Genomic DNA, 20,668 nt, shown 5'->3' on the forward strand with positions numbered 1-20,668 from the left:
CCAAGTCTGATGACTGAAATTATTGTCAGAAGACAAAGAACCGCATCAACGTCCCTTGCCCACACATGAGGGCACGCACAAACTCCACGCCAGGAAAAAAAAAAAAAAAAAGCCTCAGCAAAAAAAACTTGGTGCATGCTTGTCACATGGAAAAGTACGTCTGATCAATTGTCATACTTTCCGGATGTTTCTAAAATTATCATGCATAAGATCAATTGTCACATGGAAAACTTTATTTCGGTCTTTATTAAAGTTATCATACTTTCTGAAATTGTTGTGAATCTCCGTTTCCTGATCACCAACTTCGCAAATTAACCTTTGAAATTAACATATATTTTAAAACGAACCAACGTGTGTATATAGGCTATAGAAAAAACTTAAATTTAAAATGATTTTCAATTTGTTTTTTATTAGTATGTTAGCCGGATATGGAATTAATGCACGTTTTGGCCGATCACATGGTTTGATTCAATCTCCTATATTCTGATTTTATAAACCTGCCGATTGGCAGTGTATCTGCCTATACATTAACGTTCTATATTTTCCTCATTTCGAATTGATGTCTGACGTTGGGATGCGGGTCCAAATTGTCTAGCTAAGGAGAAAAGATATGCACATGCTTTTCTATGATTGCCTACAACGAGGTTCCAAGAAAGCGGGGATCATCACGAGAATCACATTTTCCGGATCCTGCAGTGCAGACGAAGGTTGGTCGTCTTGTTCTATATAAATGAATTAGAGGCTCGTTCCTCCAATTCATTGGGAATTGGGCTCTAGTTCCACACAACCGACGCCCGCCTTTGAGTCTTTTCATCGAATTGGTTCTTCTGTTGCCAATATGGTTCAAGGTTTAGGTTGCAACATCTCCATCCTTAAAACTGAGGAACTCAAGGAGAAAGTAAGGAGGAAGTTCAATGATACCAACGACGAGTCGGAGCTCTTGAAATCTATCGACTCTCTCCATCGCCTCGATGTTGCTTACCACTTCTCTCAAGAGATGGAAACTAAGTTGAGCTCCATCTACCATAAATTTATGGAAGATTCGACACTGACGATCATGACTTGCATTCAGTAGCCCTTCGATTCAGACTCTTACGGCAGCATGGCTTCTGCGTCTCCCCAGGTGAATCCAATCCAAGCCGGATTGTTCTGACCCGTCTTCAATTTCCACCACTCCCTTGGTCATGTTTTCCTCCCCTGCATTGTGCATTAAAAAATACAGAGTTTCATGCAGTTAGCCTCAGGTGAATAGCATAGGTGGGCAGGGTAGGAGGCGCACGCAACTTACACACGCAGTAAAAGTGGACGGACGTTTGTGAAATTTTTTTAAAAGAAATATTCTTTCTTGTCTTCATCCTTTTTTTTTTTTTACTGAACGTATTTAACCATACTAAAATCATGCACCAATATTATGCATATAACCAACTTCGAGCTGTCATGCGTCTTAGTTAGATTTTCATGGACACTATACCTCTGCATTTAAATGGCGGGGGTACACTACATAACTAAAAAGGGAGTATCAGTGTGATCCTTAAAAGAGAGTATCACTGCGATCCCTAACAGCCACCTAGCTCAAGACCTTCAAAGCAAAGAGAATGGAGAGACTTCGAGGTCTCATTAGGATGGTGGGTCGTAATCTTCTCACTTGCCTGTCAAATAGCAGCAGTCACAGCTTTAGGAGTCATTAACCGTCAAAATTTAATACTAAAGAATTTTATAGCTCTGTATGTGATTTTAATGGCAGATCTGTATGTACAACAAATTGATGTGGGGAAGTCTGGTTGATGGACACGAAGTAACAGAAAATATTGGACAATCGATCGTTATCAAGATGCATTCAAGAAAAGATAGCATGCATCACACTCGCAACTTTTTCCTTCCCTTTCGTAGCGGGCTAGTTGAACTAATTCTTTCTTATTTTACGACGTAGATGTATTTCAAAGGTTCAAGGATGAGGAAGGGAGATTCGACCTCGGTTTGGCAAAAGATGCAAGTGGTTTGATGAGCCTGTATGAAGCTGCACAGCTTGAACATCCAGGAGAAGACATCCTCGAAGAGGCCAAAAACTTTGCTACATCACACCTTCAGGCATTAGTTCCATTTCTTGAACCCTCTCACGCCAAGCAAGTAGAGCATGTGCTAGAGCACCCTTTCCATAAGAGCTTGCCTAGGGTTGAGACAAGACGTTGGATAGACATTCTCCGAGATGGCTGCGAAATAGATCGAGATATGGTAGATCTAGCGATATTGGACTTCAACCACGTCCAGTCCATTCACCAAACAGAGCTTAAAGAATTTTCTCGGTAAACCTTTTTCATTCTTTCTTTGGATCTTACACTCTCGTCTTCTCATCGCTTGTTTTGAAAAAAAAAATAATAATAATTGATGTGCTGCGGTTAACATATATTGCACGATCTAATATACTCGAGGAATTCTTGAAGGTGGTGGGAAGAGACAGGAATAAGTAAGGAAATGGGATCTCTTGTAAGGAACCAACCTATGCTTTGGTTCATGTTATCCTGTTTGGCGTTGCCAGAGCCACAGTTCTCAAGGTGCAGGATTGAACTTGCCAAACTTACAGCGATGGTCTTTGTAATTGATGATTTCTTTGATGTTTGTGGAGAGTTTGAAGATCTGGTCCTCTTCACTGAAGCTGTCGACAGGTAAACCATTAATCTTGTAAGGCCAACATATATATTCACATCGATTAGTTGCATTCGTCTCAATTAGACCAGGTGAAATTTTCACTTATGGGTAATAGTACTCTTCAAAAATGGACTTGTGTGAAGCCCACAATGTAGATCGGTGGTCCATGTGATGAAGTCATCGATCAGTCTCATTAAGTTTGTCATTGTTCATGTTCCTTAGCACTGGTTGGCCATCCTGGCTCTGTAAAATTCAGACACGGATCCAAGATGTAAATTTGGTGACACCAAACAGATCTAACATGCAACATGATCAAGCGGCTAATTATTTCTAGATATATATTTGATATTGCATTTACTGACTGTTTTCACTGATGAATCACAATTGGATTTTCAGTTTGGACCCAACATCTGTGGAGCCGCTTCCCAACTGCATGAACTTGTGCTTCGTGGCTTTAATGAACGTAGTGAAAAACGGAATTGGATTTTTGGCCCTTAAACCGCAGGGCAGCGTCGACATACTCCATCGTTCCAATGCAATGGTATGGCTGCCAATTCTTTCATGTCTTCTACAATGCGTTTGTTTGGTCATGTCCACCAGTCTTCATGTTCCATTTATTAAGTTTACCCATCAATATTTCTTCGTCCCGATACTTATGTTTAGGCATTGGAAGGGACGTGTAGCAAATTCCTTCAAATCAACAAGCAATAGTTACCAATTAAAGCACATCAATTCAGACACCCAAGTGTTGATGCTTTTAGTTGCAAAAAATTTGAAGAGAAACCCAAGTGTTGTGATGCTTTTAGTTGTTCCATACAATTCAAACACCTTTACGGGTCTCTCTTTTCGTGTGGCAAGTATTTAACTTGTCGAGTACGCATTTAACTTGTCAAGTACGCGTTCTTGATGTTAGAAAGAAGGCTTTTTTGATCTAAGAAAAAAAAGATGGAAAAGAAAAAGTGATCCTACGAGAATGACGGTATGAATAGATCGATGGGACCACAAATGAAATGAATGAAACGTGCGAGAGGAAAACAGCGTTTTCTTGAATACGCAAAACAGGCTTTCCACGTTCAAGGAGTTGCTTTTAATGTTTATATATTCATCAACATTTCATCTATTTCGTTTGAACATAACAAAGGGAGTCACTTCACCAAATTAATTTCTCTATAAATTGTCATCAATTATTGAGCACGAGGTTTAATTGTAAATATGGGGATTTTGCTTCTAAATATTCCTTTTTATGCAAGTTTGTGCAAGCTACAACTGCTATTGATTAGTATCCCCAAAAGTGAAAAACGTAAATAAGCATTTTGTCACGTAGCATTAACGTTACACAGAACACCAATGTCTTTGCATTTTGCCATATGATTGTATATCTTAAACGATGAATATATGTCACAGTCGTTTGATGCAGATTTATAATAATCTTAGAGCTTTTACACCAGCTGATTGTTGATGGCCCCAAATCACCAGCACTACTAAGGTGGTTTAATTTTGAAACTTGCAGTGGGGGTCTCTCTGCAATGCTTTTCTGCAGGAGGCGAGATGGTTGAGATCGGAGTATGCACCAACTGCAAACGAGTACCTAAGGGCCCGTTTGATGGGCAGATGAAATTTAACGCGGTAAATTTACCAAGGTAAATTTTTCTAGAAAAATTTAGTGGATGAAATTTTACCCTCTTCCAAAACGAGGCCCTGTTTGATTGTCGGGTGAAATTTAACGTGGTAAATTTAACCATGTTTGATGAACATGAAGAATTTAACGTGGTAAATTTAACCATGTTTGATGCACAGGGAAAATTTAACCTGGAAAATGTTGTTTTTTTTCTCCTCCCCAATTCCACTTTGGAAGGAGTAAGAATGCTAACTTACAAAACAACAAAAGATCACCACTCAAATAAATGCCACAAAAGCTTGTGTTTCGAAGTAGAAACATCTAACGAGAAAGATCATCACCTCATCACCGATTCTTATATGTACAGATTACCCAAGCACACCACCAAACGAGAAAGATCATCACCTCATGAAACCACCACCAAGCCAAAACCAATAAACAAAAAATGGACTGTAGAACCCATATATTTCTTCATCAATCATCCCAAAACAAATCACCATACAGCCAGTTCATTAAAAGACACGGCCATTCACACGATATATATAACAAAAGGCAAAAAAAAATATCTAGCAACACATTACAACAGAAAACACCTTCTTAACTTAATCTACAACTGCAAAAGTTATATATTTGTTCCTAAAAACATTACACAGAAAGTGTCCACAAAAGTTACATGAGTACGAATCCACAAAATGGTGTACTTTCTACTAAGAAGAAAAAACAAAGTTCAATGAGTACATATCCAACAAAGAAAACATGTAATCACAAAACAAGTAATCCAACATTTCTGGCTGCACTTTCGTTCTTCAAACTTCGTGTCTTCTATATCTTGTTTTGCGATGACATCTTCAATGAGTGGAGACCTACGTACTTGCACACCATATTTGTTCTGGAGATACTCATGCATGTGATTTTCTGCTACTTGTAATGAATCAAATGATCTGAAGATGGCACCCTTGTACCGATAGACTAATGGTTGGCACCGCTCCCAGCTGTCATATATGCCTCGCTCACGTCCTTCGAAAACCACATAGTACTTTTGGCGGGGCATCATCTTCGTTGTCCTGTTGAAAAGAAAACAAATGTCAGACAATCAAACAGAAGAAGTTGTCAACATTTATAAACAAACTTACTATTCAATTGATAATCTGTAAACATTTGAGATGATATAGCTGCTCTCAAAGCATTGTTGCTTCATCGCTGATGTGTTTGGCTTGCAATTTCAGGTTCGCTTAAGACGAAGTTATCAATCGAAGGTGCATCTTCATCATCAAATTGCTCGGCATTTGGATTGTGTTCAATTATGAAGTTGTGCAGTACACATGTAGCAAGAACAATTTGAGCTTGTTTTTGGAAAGGATACTGAACTTGCATTTTCAATATTGGAAAACGACCTTTCAACATGCCGAAAGTTCTTTCTACTGTATTTCGGAGTGATGAATGCCTATGGTTGAATAATTCTTCTTCTGTTCTAGGTGAACGTGCTCCCCGAGTGTTAAACTCAGACATATGATAACGATGTCCTCGATAAGGTGTAAGCAAACCAACAATGTTTGGATACCCCCCATCAGCCAGATAAAATTTGCCTACAATTGAACACAATTTATTTATAGATTGATACATGCTTCTTAATAAAAGACTGAACTAGTTGGTGGAACTACGTACCTTCTGGGACAACAAATGGGTCTGTTTCATGATCTAGTGCATTGTACAATACTCTTGAGTCTGTTGCACTTCCTTCCCATCCAGCCAAAACGTAGTGGAATCTAGTATCTAGACCGACTACACTCATGACGTTTTGAGAAACAAAACCTTTTCTATTGCGAAACCTTGCTTGATCTGAAAAAGGGACCCAAGCAGGTATATGTGTGCCATCGATTGCTCCTAAACAATTCTATATGACAAGGCAACTAGTTAGTCATGTTGTAGTTTGTCATGTTGTATGTGTCATGTTGAGTTCAAGATGATGAAACTACCTCAAAATATGGAAAGAATCGTTTAGAATGTCGAATATGTGCTGGCATCATCTCATCATTGGGCCGGCGAACGTAATCCTTACCCAGTATACATATCGCTCGTAGCACTAGGCTGACATATTTACTTATTGTTTGTCCGGAATGTTGAAACGTATTTTAAACAGCACGATTCCGTTCATTATGTCCAATTGTCAAAAGCAATATAGCTACTTGTTTTTCTACTGTAATGTCACGAGCATCCTCCAACAAATTTCTATTCCTTAGAATGTTATATAGTCTCATATATGTATGTCCTTCCATACAGAGTAAGTCCAAACAATTTCTAGGATGACCGCGAAGCATTAGTTGGACAAAAGATGTACCAGCATCTCGAAATGGATGAACAATCCTCCTAGATGATGGTCGGTCTTTCAACCAAAAGAAGATGAAGACAAAAACCATTCGAATGATGAAAAGCACTCGTTCATCGTCGTCATCGAACATGTCAAAATCAATCATTTCGACTAAACTGCATATACATGTAAGGTACTTGAATAACAAAATCAATCATTTCGACTAAACTGCATATACATGTAAGGTACTTGAATAACAAAATCAATCATTTCGACTAAACTGCATATACATGTAAGGTACTTGAATAACAAAATCAATTATTTCGACTAAACTGCAAATACATTGCAACAATTTCTCACTACATGGATGTTCATGGAATAAAAAGAAAAACACACAACAAATGTTATTGTGCCAAATGAAACATACAAATAATTAAACTAATAGACATGGAATCTTACCTACAAATCACCAAGTCTACGCGACAACCATGTCAGCCGGTCTTCAGGTGGAACGTTGAGAAAGATCATGGAATTGGTTCCCTCTCCTAACAGGTCCAGACTCATCAGTCTCGTATGACTATCTAGTAGCCCTGTGTCCACCATCTCTTGTAAAATTTTACAACATTTGACATATTGAAACCCTCTAGAAGTATGTGTGAGGGAGTCCACATTTTTAGCTATACCGTTCAACAAATTGTAATACATGTCATTATTGGTAGACTTGTTCCGTTTTGACCTACGTGTACTTGTATTGGTTGTCGGATTCTCAGTTGTAGGAGTTGTAGGTAGTGGCGACTGTGTAAATGACTGTTCACTATCAGGCTGCATGTACGAAGGTGATGTCTGAGATGCAGGTGTACATGGGAGTGGTTCAGTCTCAGCTTCAAGCACGTTGTTTAATGTGACTGCGTTTTGCCCAGTTGCATGAGATTCGCCATATACCTCGGCGAACTCATCATAGTATCTCCAGACTTTTGGACCTCTGTACTTTTTCCTATTCGGATATTTCTGAAAAAATTCATGTGTTCAAATATTGCAGAAGCAAATACATGTGAGACAAAACCTAACAATATTAATTTTATAATTTACCTCAATGTAGTCGTTCCATACTTGGGGGTCGACCTCAATGCATTTGTTAATTGGGTCGTAGCCAAACCCACTTGTGTTCAACATTTCCTTCATCACTGTCAAGTTGGGTTTGAAATACTTCAATTTGTTTTTTATTTTGTCTTTCGTGAATTCTGGACCGAATCTATCCATCATTGCTTTTTCAATAGCTGTGTATGCTTTGGGCTTCAAACCTCCGCCGGATTTCATGCCAGGGATGCGTGACTGCTCCACAAGAAGCTGGACTAAGTAATCCATTTGTGGTTCAGTCCACGTAAGATTTTCTCTTGAAGGACCGTTGTCTTCCATGTTAACGTTTTGTATAATAATTCTTCACAGTAACAGTAATATAAATCTAGCATGAAGAACAGTTGTACGATAAAGAACGACAAAGGAGCATCAGAAACCAAAAGAAAAAGCATGACATAAAGTTCCCACCATTGCCAATGTGGTGCATAAGTAGACCTTTCATACACAGAAAAGAAAGGAAATTCATCTCAAGCTATGCTAATTACGCAATTATGATCTTACAATCCATATGTGCAGAAAATGGGTTTCCAATAACTAAACTTCACTCAAGCTATCTCAAAATTACCACCACATTCAGAAATTTGGAGTTCAGAAATAGATTCCCAATGAGGCTCCATGGCAAGAAGTTGATTCAAAAATTATTCTGCTCGCCACATTTCAAAGTTCACAACCACTTCGGCAATTCACAGAAGTTTAGAGAAAAATGCATGGCATTATCTTCAACTAGATAACAATGGACAAGCTCAAAGACACTTTAAACAGAAGCACATGGTATTAACTCCAAACAGAACTTCAAAATATGCAATCAATAGGGAGTAAATATGCTGGAGAACAAGATTGACCACATTCAAATGTTGAATCAACCATACAGGGAAATGTTCGCTCAGGAACCTAGAAAAATAACACAATGATTTGCCTGGAAGACGACAGACATTTATAAAATAACAGTTATCCTGTGGGCAGCTACACATACCCACTTCCTATAATTTTTGAATGATGAGGTAAATTAGCACAAAAAATTTAATAAGATCCTCTGTTACTTTATATAAATGAAAAAGAAAGGACATAGCAGCAGCAAAACCAAGAAGACATAAGCTTCAGATAAAACAAGATAGATCCCAGCACCTACATTCACAATATTCCAGCTTATCTAGTTTTCTTCATGAGAAGACGTCCCCTTATTCACTTACAAGGCCCCTTGATCACACTATAATGCTTTAGTGCTCAAGATTGTGAATGTTGGTTTTCAGACAGAGACAGGGACTATCGCAGGTTTCAAGAAAACTGAAAATCACTCGGCACTGTTACAAATATTGGTAATACCAGGTTCCACATTAGCAATATGGCGAGCATGGTTTTTGATCTCAAAATCAACACCCCACCACTCCTGCCAAACATAATCAATGCCCACTGTATACAGATATCTCACCAAGAACAAAGAGTGAAAAGGCGTGGGGTCACAGAGCAGAAACAGCAAGAAAGATGAAATTGTTCTCCATTTCCATTCTCTAAATAAAATAACACCAAGATCAAAAACTTCGAAGTAAACTGCAGAACCTCAAGAACGATAAGGATAACTACAATTCTTCTATTACTTAGCAGCTCGTTTACACAGACAGCCGCAAATAAGAACGATAAGAAATGTGAACACCCAACAAGAGAAACAAAACATGAAATTAAAGAAAAAAACACAAAAGAACCACACAAATCAAAGATACAAAAAGCGGAAATGGAGGAGTGAAGATTATGGCGTCTGAGGGAACTACCCAGCACAGAGAAAGGGGGGAAATGTGCGGAAGAAAGGGGGGAAATGTGGGCAGCTAGCGACGGGGAGAGAGAGAGAGAGAGAGAGAGAGAGAGAGCGACAGAGAGATATACCGGCATAAAAATGTCCGACGGCGGCCGGTTGAGGGTGTTGCGACGGTCGACGGTGAGACCTGGCAGTGAGAAGGCACGAGGGAGGAAAAAATGGGGGCGTTTGAGGGGGGAAAAAAATGGGGGCATTTGAAGGTGCTACCCAGCACAGAGAAAGGGGGAAAATGTGCGGAAGAAAGGGGGGAAATGTGGGCAGCTAGCGACGGGGAGAGAGAGAGAGAGAGAGAGAGAGAGAGAGAGAGAGAGAGATATATATATATACCGGCAGAAAAACCTCCGACGCCGGCCGCTTGAGGGTCTTGCGACAGTCGACGGTGAGACCTGGCAGAGAGAAGGCACGAGGGAAGAGGAGTTGCGGAGGGAGGTCGAGCGTTGCGGAGACTTCGAACGCTGTGGAGGGAGGTCGAGCGTTGCGGAGGGACTTCGAGTGCTGCAGCAGAATAGCATGATGGGTATATTTCGAGCGGGTGGAATTCCACCCGCTCCCTCTTCGGTTAAACGGGTGGAATTCCACCCCGTTTGATGGCTTCTCAACCGGGGGGGTGAAATTTCACCCGCCCGTACAAATTTTTCCTCCCCCGCCCACTTTCACCTGCCCATCAAACGGGCCCTAAAGAACGCGACCACCACCAGCGGCTTGATTCTTTTTCTAACCTATGCCTTCTTCATCTTGGGCGGCCAGCAGATGTCAATTATGAAGCCACTCAACGCCACTCCAAGACTCATCCACCTTCCCGCAGCTATATTTCGACTGTGGGATGATCTTGGTACCTCCCAAGTATGATGGTGCCCATCTCTTTGAAATATATCTCTCTCTCTCTTTCTCTAATGTAATCTTCTTGTGGTGTTTTTATCAGGATGAAAAAGATCGAGGATATGATGCTTCCTACATAGAGTTCTATATAAAGGAGAACGACGTTTAGGAAGAATGCGCACGCAAGGAAACTTTGAATTTGATTGGCGATGCGTGGAAGAAGCTGAACCAGGCGAGCTTGCAAAGTGGTCTTCATGATTTTCCTCCTGCCTTCATCAGGCTTGCCCTTAATTGTGCTCGCGTGGGGCAGCTGTTATATGCGTTTGGCAAAGACGATCGGCAAACAACCATCAAGGAACACATTAGGAAGATGCTTATTGAAAAAATTCATGTTTGACGGCGGCCACTAGCGTGTCATGGATAGAATTTTTCATCAAACATAAAACGAGAAAATTGAGGACCTGACAGCAACTTGGTTGGCTTCATGTAGACCGTCTCCCAAGGCCATGACACTGTGTTCCATGTAAGCCCTGTTGAAAAAATAAAAAAAAGTAAAACAAATAAGAACAAGCTTAAAAAACTTGTTTTTGCATGGTTTTTCACCAAGGCCATCGTAGCCTTAGTTACATAGACCAGCTTAAATTGTTAAAGTTCCTTTAATCTTGACAATGATAAATTTAGGAAATTAAATTTGATTTTTGTGGAAAGATTCCTTTATCATTAATTTTGATTGATCTTGTTGTGATTCTCTTCTTTAATCTCTCTAAAACGGTTGCTTTTCAACCTTATCATTAACATCTTCTCTAAAAAAACTGGACGATGAATCTAAAAGTCCAAGTTTGCTGCAGAACTTTGTAAAAGGTAACCATGTCATCTTTTTGGTAGTGATTGGACGAACCCAAATTTGCTTCATGAAGTTTTTGTGAAGGTAGATCGTGCTTTGGCAGAGATTCAGAAATCACAAGTTTGACTCCTCAATATTTTCTCTACATGATCGTGTTCTTGTTTTGGTGAAGAAGGCAACGAGGCATTTTGTCATATGTAGGCCAAGACTTCATTCTTCTTCATCAAGCATTCTACTACTCTGATAACATGTTGAAAAAATAAAAAAGAAACAGAACAAATAAAAACAAGCAATCAAAAACTTATTTTCATTAAATGTGCATGGTTTTTCACTATGGAAGGCCATCACGAGCCTTGGTTAAATGATACCTAGAACGAGCTTAAATAGTTGAAGTTCCTGTAATCTTGACAAGAATAAGCATGAGAAGCTAAATCTGATTTTTGTGAAAGTGTTTTCATTTTCCTTTATCATTAATTTTAATTGTTCTCTTTTGAACGGTTACCTTTAAACTTTATCGTTAACAAACTCATACAGTACTTCATGATTAGTACATATTTAATATGATCAATCATTCCCAACCACTTCTTTAGAGCAACCTTCTCTTCCATATCCGGGCCATCTGTGCAACTTCGCCAAATAGATATGCTTACTTTGAGTCAATACAAATCAACATGTCTCATTGGGGTGAAAAGATGAGAAGAGGCAAAGGATAAATGTATGCCAATTAATTGCTCACTTGAGTAATCTTCCGAGATCCTCTTTCTGCCTCATTAGGGTAGAGAAAGAAAGAGCAGCACACTGCACACACTTATATATCCAGCTTGAAGTTTCTTATTATTTTTAGTCAACTTTGTGTGTGTATATATATATATATTACATCTGTGGAGCCGCTTCACCACTGCATGAACTTGTGCTTTGTGGCCACAAATTAATGAAACGTGCGAGAGGAAAACAACGTTTTCTTGAATACGCAAAACTAGCATCCCACCTTCGAGAAATTACTTTTAATGTTCATGTATTCATCAACATTTCATCAATTTAGTTTGAACATAACAAAGGGAGTCACTTCACCAAAATTAATTTCTCTATAAATTGTCATCAATTAATGAGTGACCAATCCAGGAGGTTTAATTGTAAATATGGGGATTTTGCTTCTAAATATTCCTTTTTATGCAAGCTTGTGCATGCTACAACTGCTATTGATTAGTGTCCCCAAAAGTGAAAAACGTAAACAAGCATTTTGTCACTTCGCATTAACGTTACAGAGAACACCAATGTCTTTGCATTGAACGATATGATTGTATATCTTAAACCATTTACATACGTCACAGTCGTTTGATGCAGCTTTATAATAATCTTAGAGCTTTTATTCCAGCTGATCGTTGATGGCCCCAAATGACCAGCACTACTAAGGTGGTTTAATTTTGAAACTTCCAGTGGGGGTCTCTCTGCAATGCGTTTCTGCAGGAGGCGAGATGGTTGAGATTGTAGGATGCTCCAACTGCAAACGAGTACCTAAAGAACGCGACCACCACCAGCGGCTTTGATTCTTTATCAAACCTATGCCTACTTCATCTTGGGCGGCCAGCAGATGTCAATTATGAAGCCGCTCAACGCCACTCCAAGCCTCATCCACCTTCCTGCAGCTATATTTCGACTGTGGGATGATCTTGGTACCTCCCAAGTATGATGGCACCCATCTCTCTGAGATATCTCTCTCTCTCTCTCTCTCTTTCTCTAATGTAATCTTCTTGTGGTGTTTTTATCAGGATGAAAATGATCGAGGATATGATGCTTCCTACATAGAGTTCTATGTAAAGGAGAACGACGTTTCGAAAGAATGCGCACGCAAGGAAACTTTGAATTTGATTGGCGATGCGTGGAAGAAGCTGAACCAGGCAAGCCTACAAAGTGGTCTTCATGATTTCCCTCCTGCCTTCGTCAGGCTTGCCCTTAATTGTGCTCGCGTGGGGCAGCTGTTATATGCGTTTGGCAAAGACGATCAGCAAACGACCATCGAGGAACACATTAGAAATACATTAGAAATAAGCTTATAGAAAAAATTCATGTGCCGGCGTGTCATGGATGGCATTATTGATGAATATTATACATAGTTTGGAAAGACAAAATCTTTTCTTTTACAAATTAGGGTTCTTTACCTCCTGGCCACAGAAAAGCACCAGATTTGACCCATACCAGATTGTGCCCTTCCTCCTCAGCAAGACAAAAATCCAAATCTGCCCAATTAACAATGGTAAGGTGCTGAATTGACGATGGTATGATTGATGCATGACAAAGCTAGTGAGATTATATTGGCCAGAGGTCCAAGACACTGGTGTCACACACCAAAATATCAAATTTTTCGTTTTCTTTCTTTAATTGTCAGCATACGAGCTATGTCACAGCATACTAGCTATGTCACATGGTATGGGATGTGAGTGCGGGTGCCACCGGAGCGGGATGCGGCAAGTTCTAAAAAAACATTGGGTACGGGAGCGGCATATATATATATATATATATATTATTTGTTATATAAATAATTTTATTTGTTCATATTTTAAACTTTTTTTTTAAAGGTTACCTTGAATTGTTATATCGATGAAAACTTGGCCAAAACATTTTTTAAAATGACCAAAACACATTTAACACCGCCAGCACCCACACCAATGTTGGTGCGGGTGGAGGTGCGCCACCATAGTTGGTGCACCCGTGTGACATAGCATACGAGAGACTGAGAGAGGCCAGTCATGTATCAGCCTTTTGTTGAAGATGATGTCTGCTCTTGCTCTTACTGTTTTCCCATTGTTTTTTTTTTGAACTCTTTATGTTTTTTTAATGCTGCTCTATCTTGTCTTGTATTTTCCTTTTTCGAACGTTTTAGGTAACCGATTCTCGGTTTTTTTGGATGATCGGGTCCGATCCGATCGGTTTACATCCATACACAAAGAAGCCATTGTTATGTTCACCCACCGCCTTCTGCGACAGATGGACTCCCTATACATACAAGAGAAGCTGTTTGTTTGGGGTACTGGTTACGTTATATATAGACATCCAATATCCTCATTTCGATCACCACCCGGTACTGTCGTTATTTCGCCTCTCCTTCCACAGTACTCTCTCCATTTCACTGAGCTTCTTTTGCACTTCGATCCTCACAGCCCAGGCCAGCCAAAAAGCCTTTTGATCCCTTACTTCTCCTGTTGATAAAATGAGTCGCTTCTTCTGCATTTCCTCTCCTCAAACTAATTACCATCTTTCAAGTCCTTTATCAATTACTTCTCCTCCTCTTAATAAGAGGCCGCCAATGGCTTGCAACTTCCCCATCACCAGAAATGAGGAATTGAAGGAGAAAGTAAGGAGAAAACTCATGGCTACGAACAATGCGTTGGAGCTCATCAAATCTGTCGATTCCCTCCACCGCTTCGACATCATTTTATCAACAACTCAATGGAAAAAAACGCAATTTATTCACTAATTCAGCACCCAATTTGGTACACTTTTGGATGACTACAATTTATTCACTGAAATACAATTCTTTTTTATTTTTTATATACATTAACTAATTTTTAAAAAACTTTTACATATAAATTAAATTTTTAAAAGCTAAAAAGACAGGGTGCAGCAAGGCCCTCACGGACCCCCTGCCTCTGCCCTTGTCTTATGTCAATTTTAAAAAAAAAATAAACTAGTTATTTTTTTATAAGCATTCTCACGCGTAACATTATGCAGATCAACAAAATTATTTGTTTACATTTTATAAAATCTTAATCACACACCCAACAAATATTTGTACTGATTTTTTTTCATGAAAAGGGTTCGATGTTTTAAATTGTAGCTGGCGACTGAGGATTGACGGCTGGGGACCAGTGAAAGAAGAAATGGCAGTCACCAACCACCAGTGACTGACGAAATGGTGTGAGATGATGGGTTTTGTTATCTATTTATTTTTGTTTATATATGCAACTTATAAATGCATGTGTTAGAAAAGCAAAAATAAATAAAGGCGGGTACTTTTGCAAAACAATTCTTTGTCCAATTTCATATGCCTTGCTTACTTGCCTATACATAATAATTGATTTCCCTCCCATCAGCTATACAAACATTTTTAGTTAGGAATTCTCATATATTACTACACGTAAACGGTATTAAGTGGACACTGTCTAATGAAAACTCTTCTTTCCCTTTCTTTATCCACTGTTGCAAACTTACTAGAAATTAAGTTAAAAATTTCTGGCTAACGGAGCAGTACTATTTAAGTTTTAAACTTTAAAGGACATTCATTTCTAAAAGTTTTAAAAAATAAATGAAATATCAATACATAAATAAAGTTAATTTTGTGGGTTGGTGTGGAAATATAATTAAGCTCTGCTACAGATCATGAACGTCCATCAATGGCATTGGCATATATTTTATGGCAAACCCCGTGTTTTTCTGCCTACAGAAATTGTGGATGGCATATTGAGGGTGACCCCTCAGTGGCGTAAGCAGCAGAATGACAATTCTTTATATATATGTGGCGGGCGAGGCATGAGGAAAAGAAGAAGCACGTTATTTATTTTGCCATTTCTCCACCTCCTCGCGCCATCTCATAAACTCTGCTATCCATACACGGGTGGAGTTCAGAATTTTTAATGAAAAAAAAAAAAGTTGAATTACAGCTTTAAAATTTTGATAAGGGTTAAATTATTATTTTATAAAATTTTTATATATAATAAAATTCAAAATTTACATGTAATTTTTTTTTTCTTTTGAATAAGGGTCAAGGCTCTTGCAGGTCCTTTCGCTCCTGCCTATACATCTTTACCATTAGGCAATGGGAGTAATTTCCATACGAAGAGAAGCTGATCCTTGTTCATTTTTGTGTGTTCAATTGCCCACACAAGCCGCAAACATTACAAATAAATTGAACTTCGTCATCACAAGTTCGCTGATAAAAAGATATATGATTTGATTATTGATATACTATTCAAAGAATAAATATTTACCGCAATATTCACTGCTAAACTCCATGAGTTTATGTTACGTTTAAAAAGGACAGGGTCTAAACTATTAGAATTTAGACCCCCATTCAAAAAAAAAAAAAAATCCAGCCCCACAACAAGAAAATCTCAGCTCCACCACCGGATAGGATAATGTGAAACTTTTAATTCCAATATATATCTTGGAAAACTCAAATTAACAAGGCCAATTCTGTTGAAGTGGACTCTATGGAGAAATAAATGTTCAGCCTTTTACAATAGATCTACATACTCGTTTTTTGCTTCTTGAAGTTCTAAGATATGCACAATGTATAACTGAAAGTGGATCCTTTGGAAGTTCATTCTTTCTTCTTCACTGCGTCCCGCGTTAGACACCCAGTGGCTGGAGACTGGAGACTAGTGATTGATGTTTGGGGACCAGCGACGGCAGAAATGGCTGTCACCAACCAACCACCACGTGTGACTGACTGAAATGTTTTGAGATGATGGATATTTTTATCTATTTCTTTTTTGTTTTAGGTTTTATTTTTATTTATCAACAGAAAAATCAGTGGCCAGCGATTTCTAGTTATCTCTCTTTCTGCATTGAAACCCTTTGTCGTGATTGTAGGTTCCTGAGAACCTGAAAAAGAGGGAGCTGAGACTGTCGTCGTCATCTTTAGGAGGTCTTGCACATCGTTCTTTCTTCTTCACTGCGTCCGGCGTTAGACGACCTAGAGACTAACGAATTGTGGTTGGAAACTGGCAATTAACGTTTGGGGACCAGCAATGGAAGAAATGGCTGTCACCAACCACCGGTGACTGATGAAATGTTTTGGCATGATGGGTTTTTTTTTTAGGTTTTATTTTTTTTTATCATCGAAAAAACCAGCGGCCAGCGATTTCTAGTTATCTCTCTCACCATTGGCATTGAAATGAAACCCTTTGTCGTGATTGTAAGTCCCTGAAACCCAAAAAGAGGGGAGCAAAGGCTGTCGTCTCTGACATCATAATGATCGTCTTTCTTTTGTTGCTTCAAATGGTCGGTTGGTGGCTGAGATGGTTGAAGCTTGGGAGGAGGGCTGCTGCTAGTAATATATATACATCTGCTAGTTATATTTACTTTAGAGAGAGGAAATATGGAGCTGGCTATAAGGATAAATGGTCAACTGGTGTTTGAGTGACCGAGTGAGGTCTTAAAATCGGCAGTCTGTCTTAAAACTCCCGAGCACCATCTTTCGACTGCGGAGAACACTTTGTTTAAGGGAAGACGGTATGGCCGTAGCTGGTGGGGCTTGCTTCCGGAAGCAAACGACAGACTTACAGAGCTAGTTCCCTTGATCTTGATGGAAGCGCGAAAAAGGGTGAAACGCTATGAACGAATTGGCCTGGGCATCCGGCCGGATAAGGGCCGGCCTGATCCAACCAGTCGAGCCACTCAGCTCGACCCGGCCAGTCGAGCCGCTCAGCTCGACCCGAACCTGGACCCAGCCCGGCATGCCCTCCTGACCCCCTTTCCCGCCCTCCCGACCCCCGCCTTCCCGTCACCCTCTGATAGAGGAGGAGGGGGACAGAGAAGGGAGGGGGAGCGGCGACGAGGAGGAGGGGCCGGCCTAGGCGAGACTTCAAATTTGGTGGAAGCTAGAACTCTAATGAAAATGAAAGACAAAGGAGGAAACAAGAAGCACATGGTTTGGTTCCTCAAAACCTATCCACCAATGGAAAGGAAAACCTCTCTCTTCCTAGAAAGTTCATTAGCAAATAAAAAGTTTAAGTACAAGAAATTTTTTCTTCCCATTCTCTTTCTGTAGTTATCATGGAGTTGCTTGTGAGTTGTGACTATAAGCAAGTTTGAACAACCATTTCTTTAACATATAAACAAGGGAAATGTGTGTGTTAAAAGTGCCGAATGAATTTAACTAATTTTTGGGTTAGATGAATAAGACAATATCCATATATTATTGTTCTCAAACCGCCTCATATGAAACACTATATTTCATTTTTGGTCACGTAGTGTGTGCTTAGATTATGAAGTGCCATGGCTAGGGGGCTGGCCATCCGCCCACCCACTTTTGAGATTTTAAAAATTCAAGATTTACGTATTATATTTTCAAAAAACTTTGTTTGGCCCTTGTGAAAGTTTTGAAAACTATAATGAACCCCTTTCCAAAAAAAGAAAAAAAAAATTCTAGCCCCCCACCAAAAAAAATCCCAGCTCCACCACCGGATAGGAGCAAGTGAGACTTCAATTCCAATATATATCTTGAAGTTGTTAAATTAACAAGGTCAATTCTACTGAAGCGGAGTCTATGGAGAAATAAATGTTCAGCCTTTTACAATAGATCAACAAACTCTTGTTGTTGCTTCTTCAAGCTCTAAGATATATGCACAATGTATAACTGAAAGTGGATCTTTTGGAGGTTCATTCTTTCTTTTCACTGCGTCCCGCGTTAGACGCCCAGTAGCTAGAGACCAACAAATTGTGGCTGGAGACTGACGATTGACGTTTGGGGACCAGCCACGGAAGAAATGGCTGTCACCAACCACCGGTGACTGACGAAATGTTTTGAGATCATGGGTATTTTTGTTTAGGTTTTATTTTTATTTATCATAAAACCAGTGGCCAGCGATTTCTAGTTATCTCTCTCTCTCTCACCATTGGCATTGAAACCCTTTGTCGTGATTGTAGGCTCTGAAAACCTAAAAAAGAAGGAGCCGGGGCTGTCGTCATCGTCTTCCTTTTGTTGCTTCAAATGGCCGGTGGCTGAGATGCACTGTCTGTCTGGTGAGGTTGAAGCTGGGGAGGAGGGCTGTTGCGATGGACGCTCATGCCCAACGGGTATTGTTTTTCCTTCCTTCTTCTTGAAATTATGTTTATAAAATTTTCCAAAAAAAGTTTTCAAAAATCAACCCAACGGCCAGTTTTTTTCATCAAAAATTTTTTAAAAAATTGAATTTTATTTTCAGCGCTATAGGATATTTTCTGCCCATCAAGCGTACACTAGAGGACTCAAGTAAATAGAGTTAAAACGCTATTATTGAAATTTGATGCGCATAATAAATTATACGTATACATCCGCTAGTTATATTTACATTGAAGAGAGGAAATCTGGGCTGGCTATAAACAGTGGGGATAAAAGGTCACCTGGTGTTTGAGTGACTGAATGAGATCATCAGTCCACTCGGGGGTCTTAAATCCCGCAGTCCGTCTTGAAAAACTCCCGACTGTCTGAGAACACTTTGTTTTGGGGAAGGCGGTAAGGCCGCGGCTGGTGGGGCTCGCATCCCAATGCGAACAACGTACTTACAGTTCCGAACCCAACTTCTCGTTCTGCGACATTTGTTGTGCTCTGCTTACTCAAACGCCCGCTTAGATCCACAGGCTTTACAGATGAAGTGTAATACATCAGTTCTCTCAACACGTAGCTCCACATTGGGGTGGGCATCAAAGATGCTTTTTAGTTGGGTTTCCCCCTTTTTTTCACGGACCTTTCTGGAAGCCTTTTAATTGAAAAAGTGAACATGTTCTCTTACTCCTCAAGAGCGTCGTCGTCCAGAGGCCCTTAGACTTCCCGCTGCTACAGAGTTTAGAAACTTGATAAGCATTGGACATTGATCACCAGCCGCGGCATCACCAACCTTTGGACACAAAGGTGGAGCTGAGCAGAAATTTTTTTTTTATGAGGGGGAAAATTTCTAAATTTTGACATTTTTCAAAATTTTATGTAGGATAAGTGAAATTTTATAAAATTTACAAGCAAATTTAGCCCTTGAATTTCAAAATTTTTATATAGAATAAGTGAAATTTTATAAAATTTAGAAGCAAATTTAGCCCTTGGAGCTCCGCCTTTGGTTGGACAGTCTTAATGACTCTCAATAGGTCTGTGTTGATCCAATGGGCATCGATAGTGACTACCTCCGTCGTAACAGCCTTTGGGTAGCAAGTCTGATGACTGAAATTATTGTTGGAAGACAAGCAATGCATCGACGTCTCTTCCCCATACATGTTGGCACGCACAAACTGAAAAAATACCTGACCAAAAAACAACAAGGTGGTGCACAAGGAAAAGTAAGATCAACTATCATACTTTCCAGATGTTTCTAAAATTAACATGCATTGTCACATGGTAAACTTAATTTGCTTCTTTACTAAAGTTATCATACTTTCCGGATGTTTTTCATGAGTTCGGAAGGTCAATTATCAAGTCCATGTCTAAGATTTTCATACCGAAGGCGATTGATGGGATATTATGAAATTGTCGTGAAGCTCGGCTCCTGACCACCAGCTTCGCAAATTAACCTTTGAAATTAATATGTACTCCAAAGCGAATCAACATGTGTATATAGGCTATAAAAAATTTAAATTTAAACGGATTTTCAATTTGTTTTTTATTAGTATGTTAGCTGGATAAGGAATTAATGCATGTTTTGGCCGATCATATGGTTTGATTCAATCTCCTATATGCTAATTTTCTAAGGCACCCGATTCGCAGTGTATCTGCCAATACATTAACGTTCTACATTTCCC

At 39.4% G+C, this 20,668-nt stretch overlaps 1 protein-coding gene across 1 annotated transcript; it reads left to right on the forward strand.

Annotated features, from left to right (window-relative positions):
- Nucleotides 1-838: 838 nt before the first annotated feature.
- Nucleotides 839-10,507, forward strand: LOC116246448 (putative monoterpene synthase 8). The gene is made up of 7 exons (XM_031618335.1): nt 839-930; nt 1,041-1,123; nt 1,931-2,303; nt 2,442-2,663; nt 3,043-3,187; nt 10,267-10,362; nt 10,442-10,507. The coding sequence occupies exons 1-7, from the start codon at nt 839-841 to the stop codon at nt 10,505-10,507; spliced, it is 1,077 nt and encodes a 358-aa protein (XP_031474195.1).
- Nucleotides 10,508-20,668: the final 10,161 nt, after the last annotated feature.

The sequence above is a fragment of the Nymphaea colorata genome, chromosome 1, assembly GCF_008831285.2.
Source record: "Nymphaea colorata isolate Beijing-Zhang1983 chromosome 1, ASM883128v2, whole genome shotgun sequence".
Classification (NCBI taxonomy): Eukaryota; Viridiplantae; Streptophyta; class Magnoliopsida; order Nymphaeales; family Nymphaeaceae; genus Nymphaea; species Nymphaea colorata.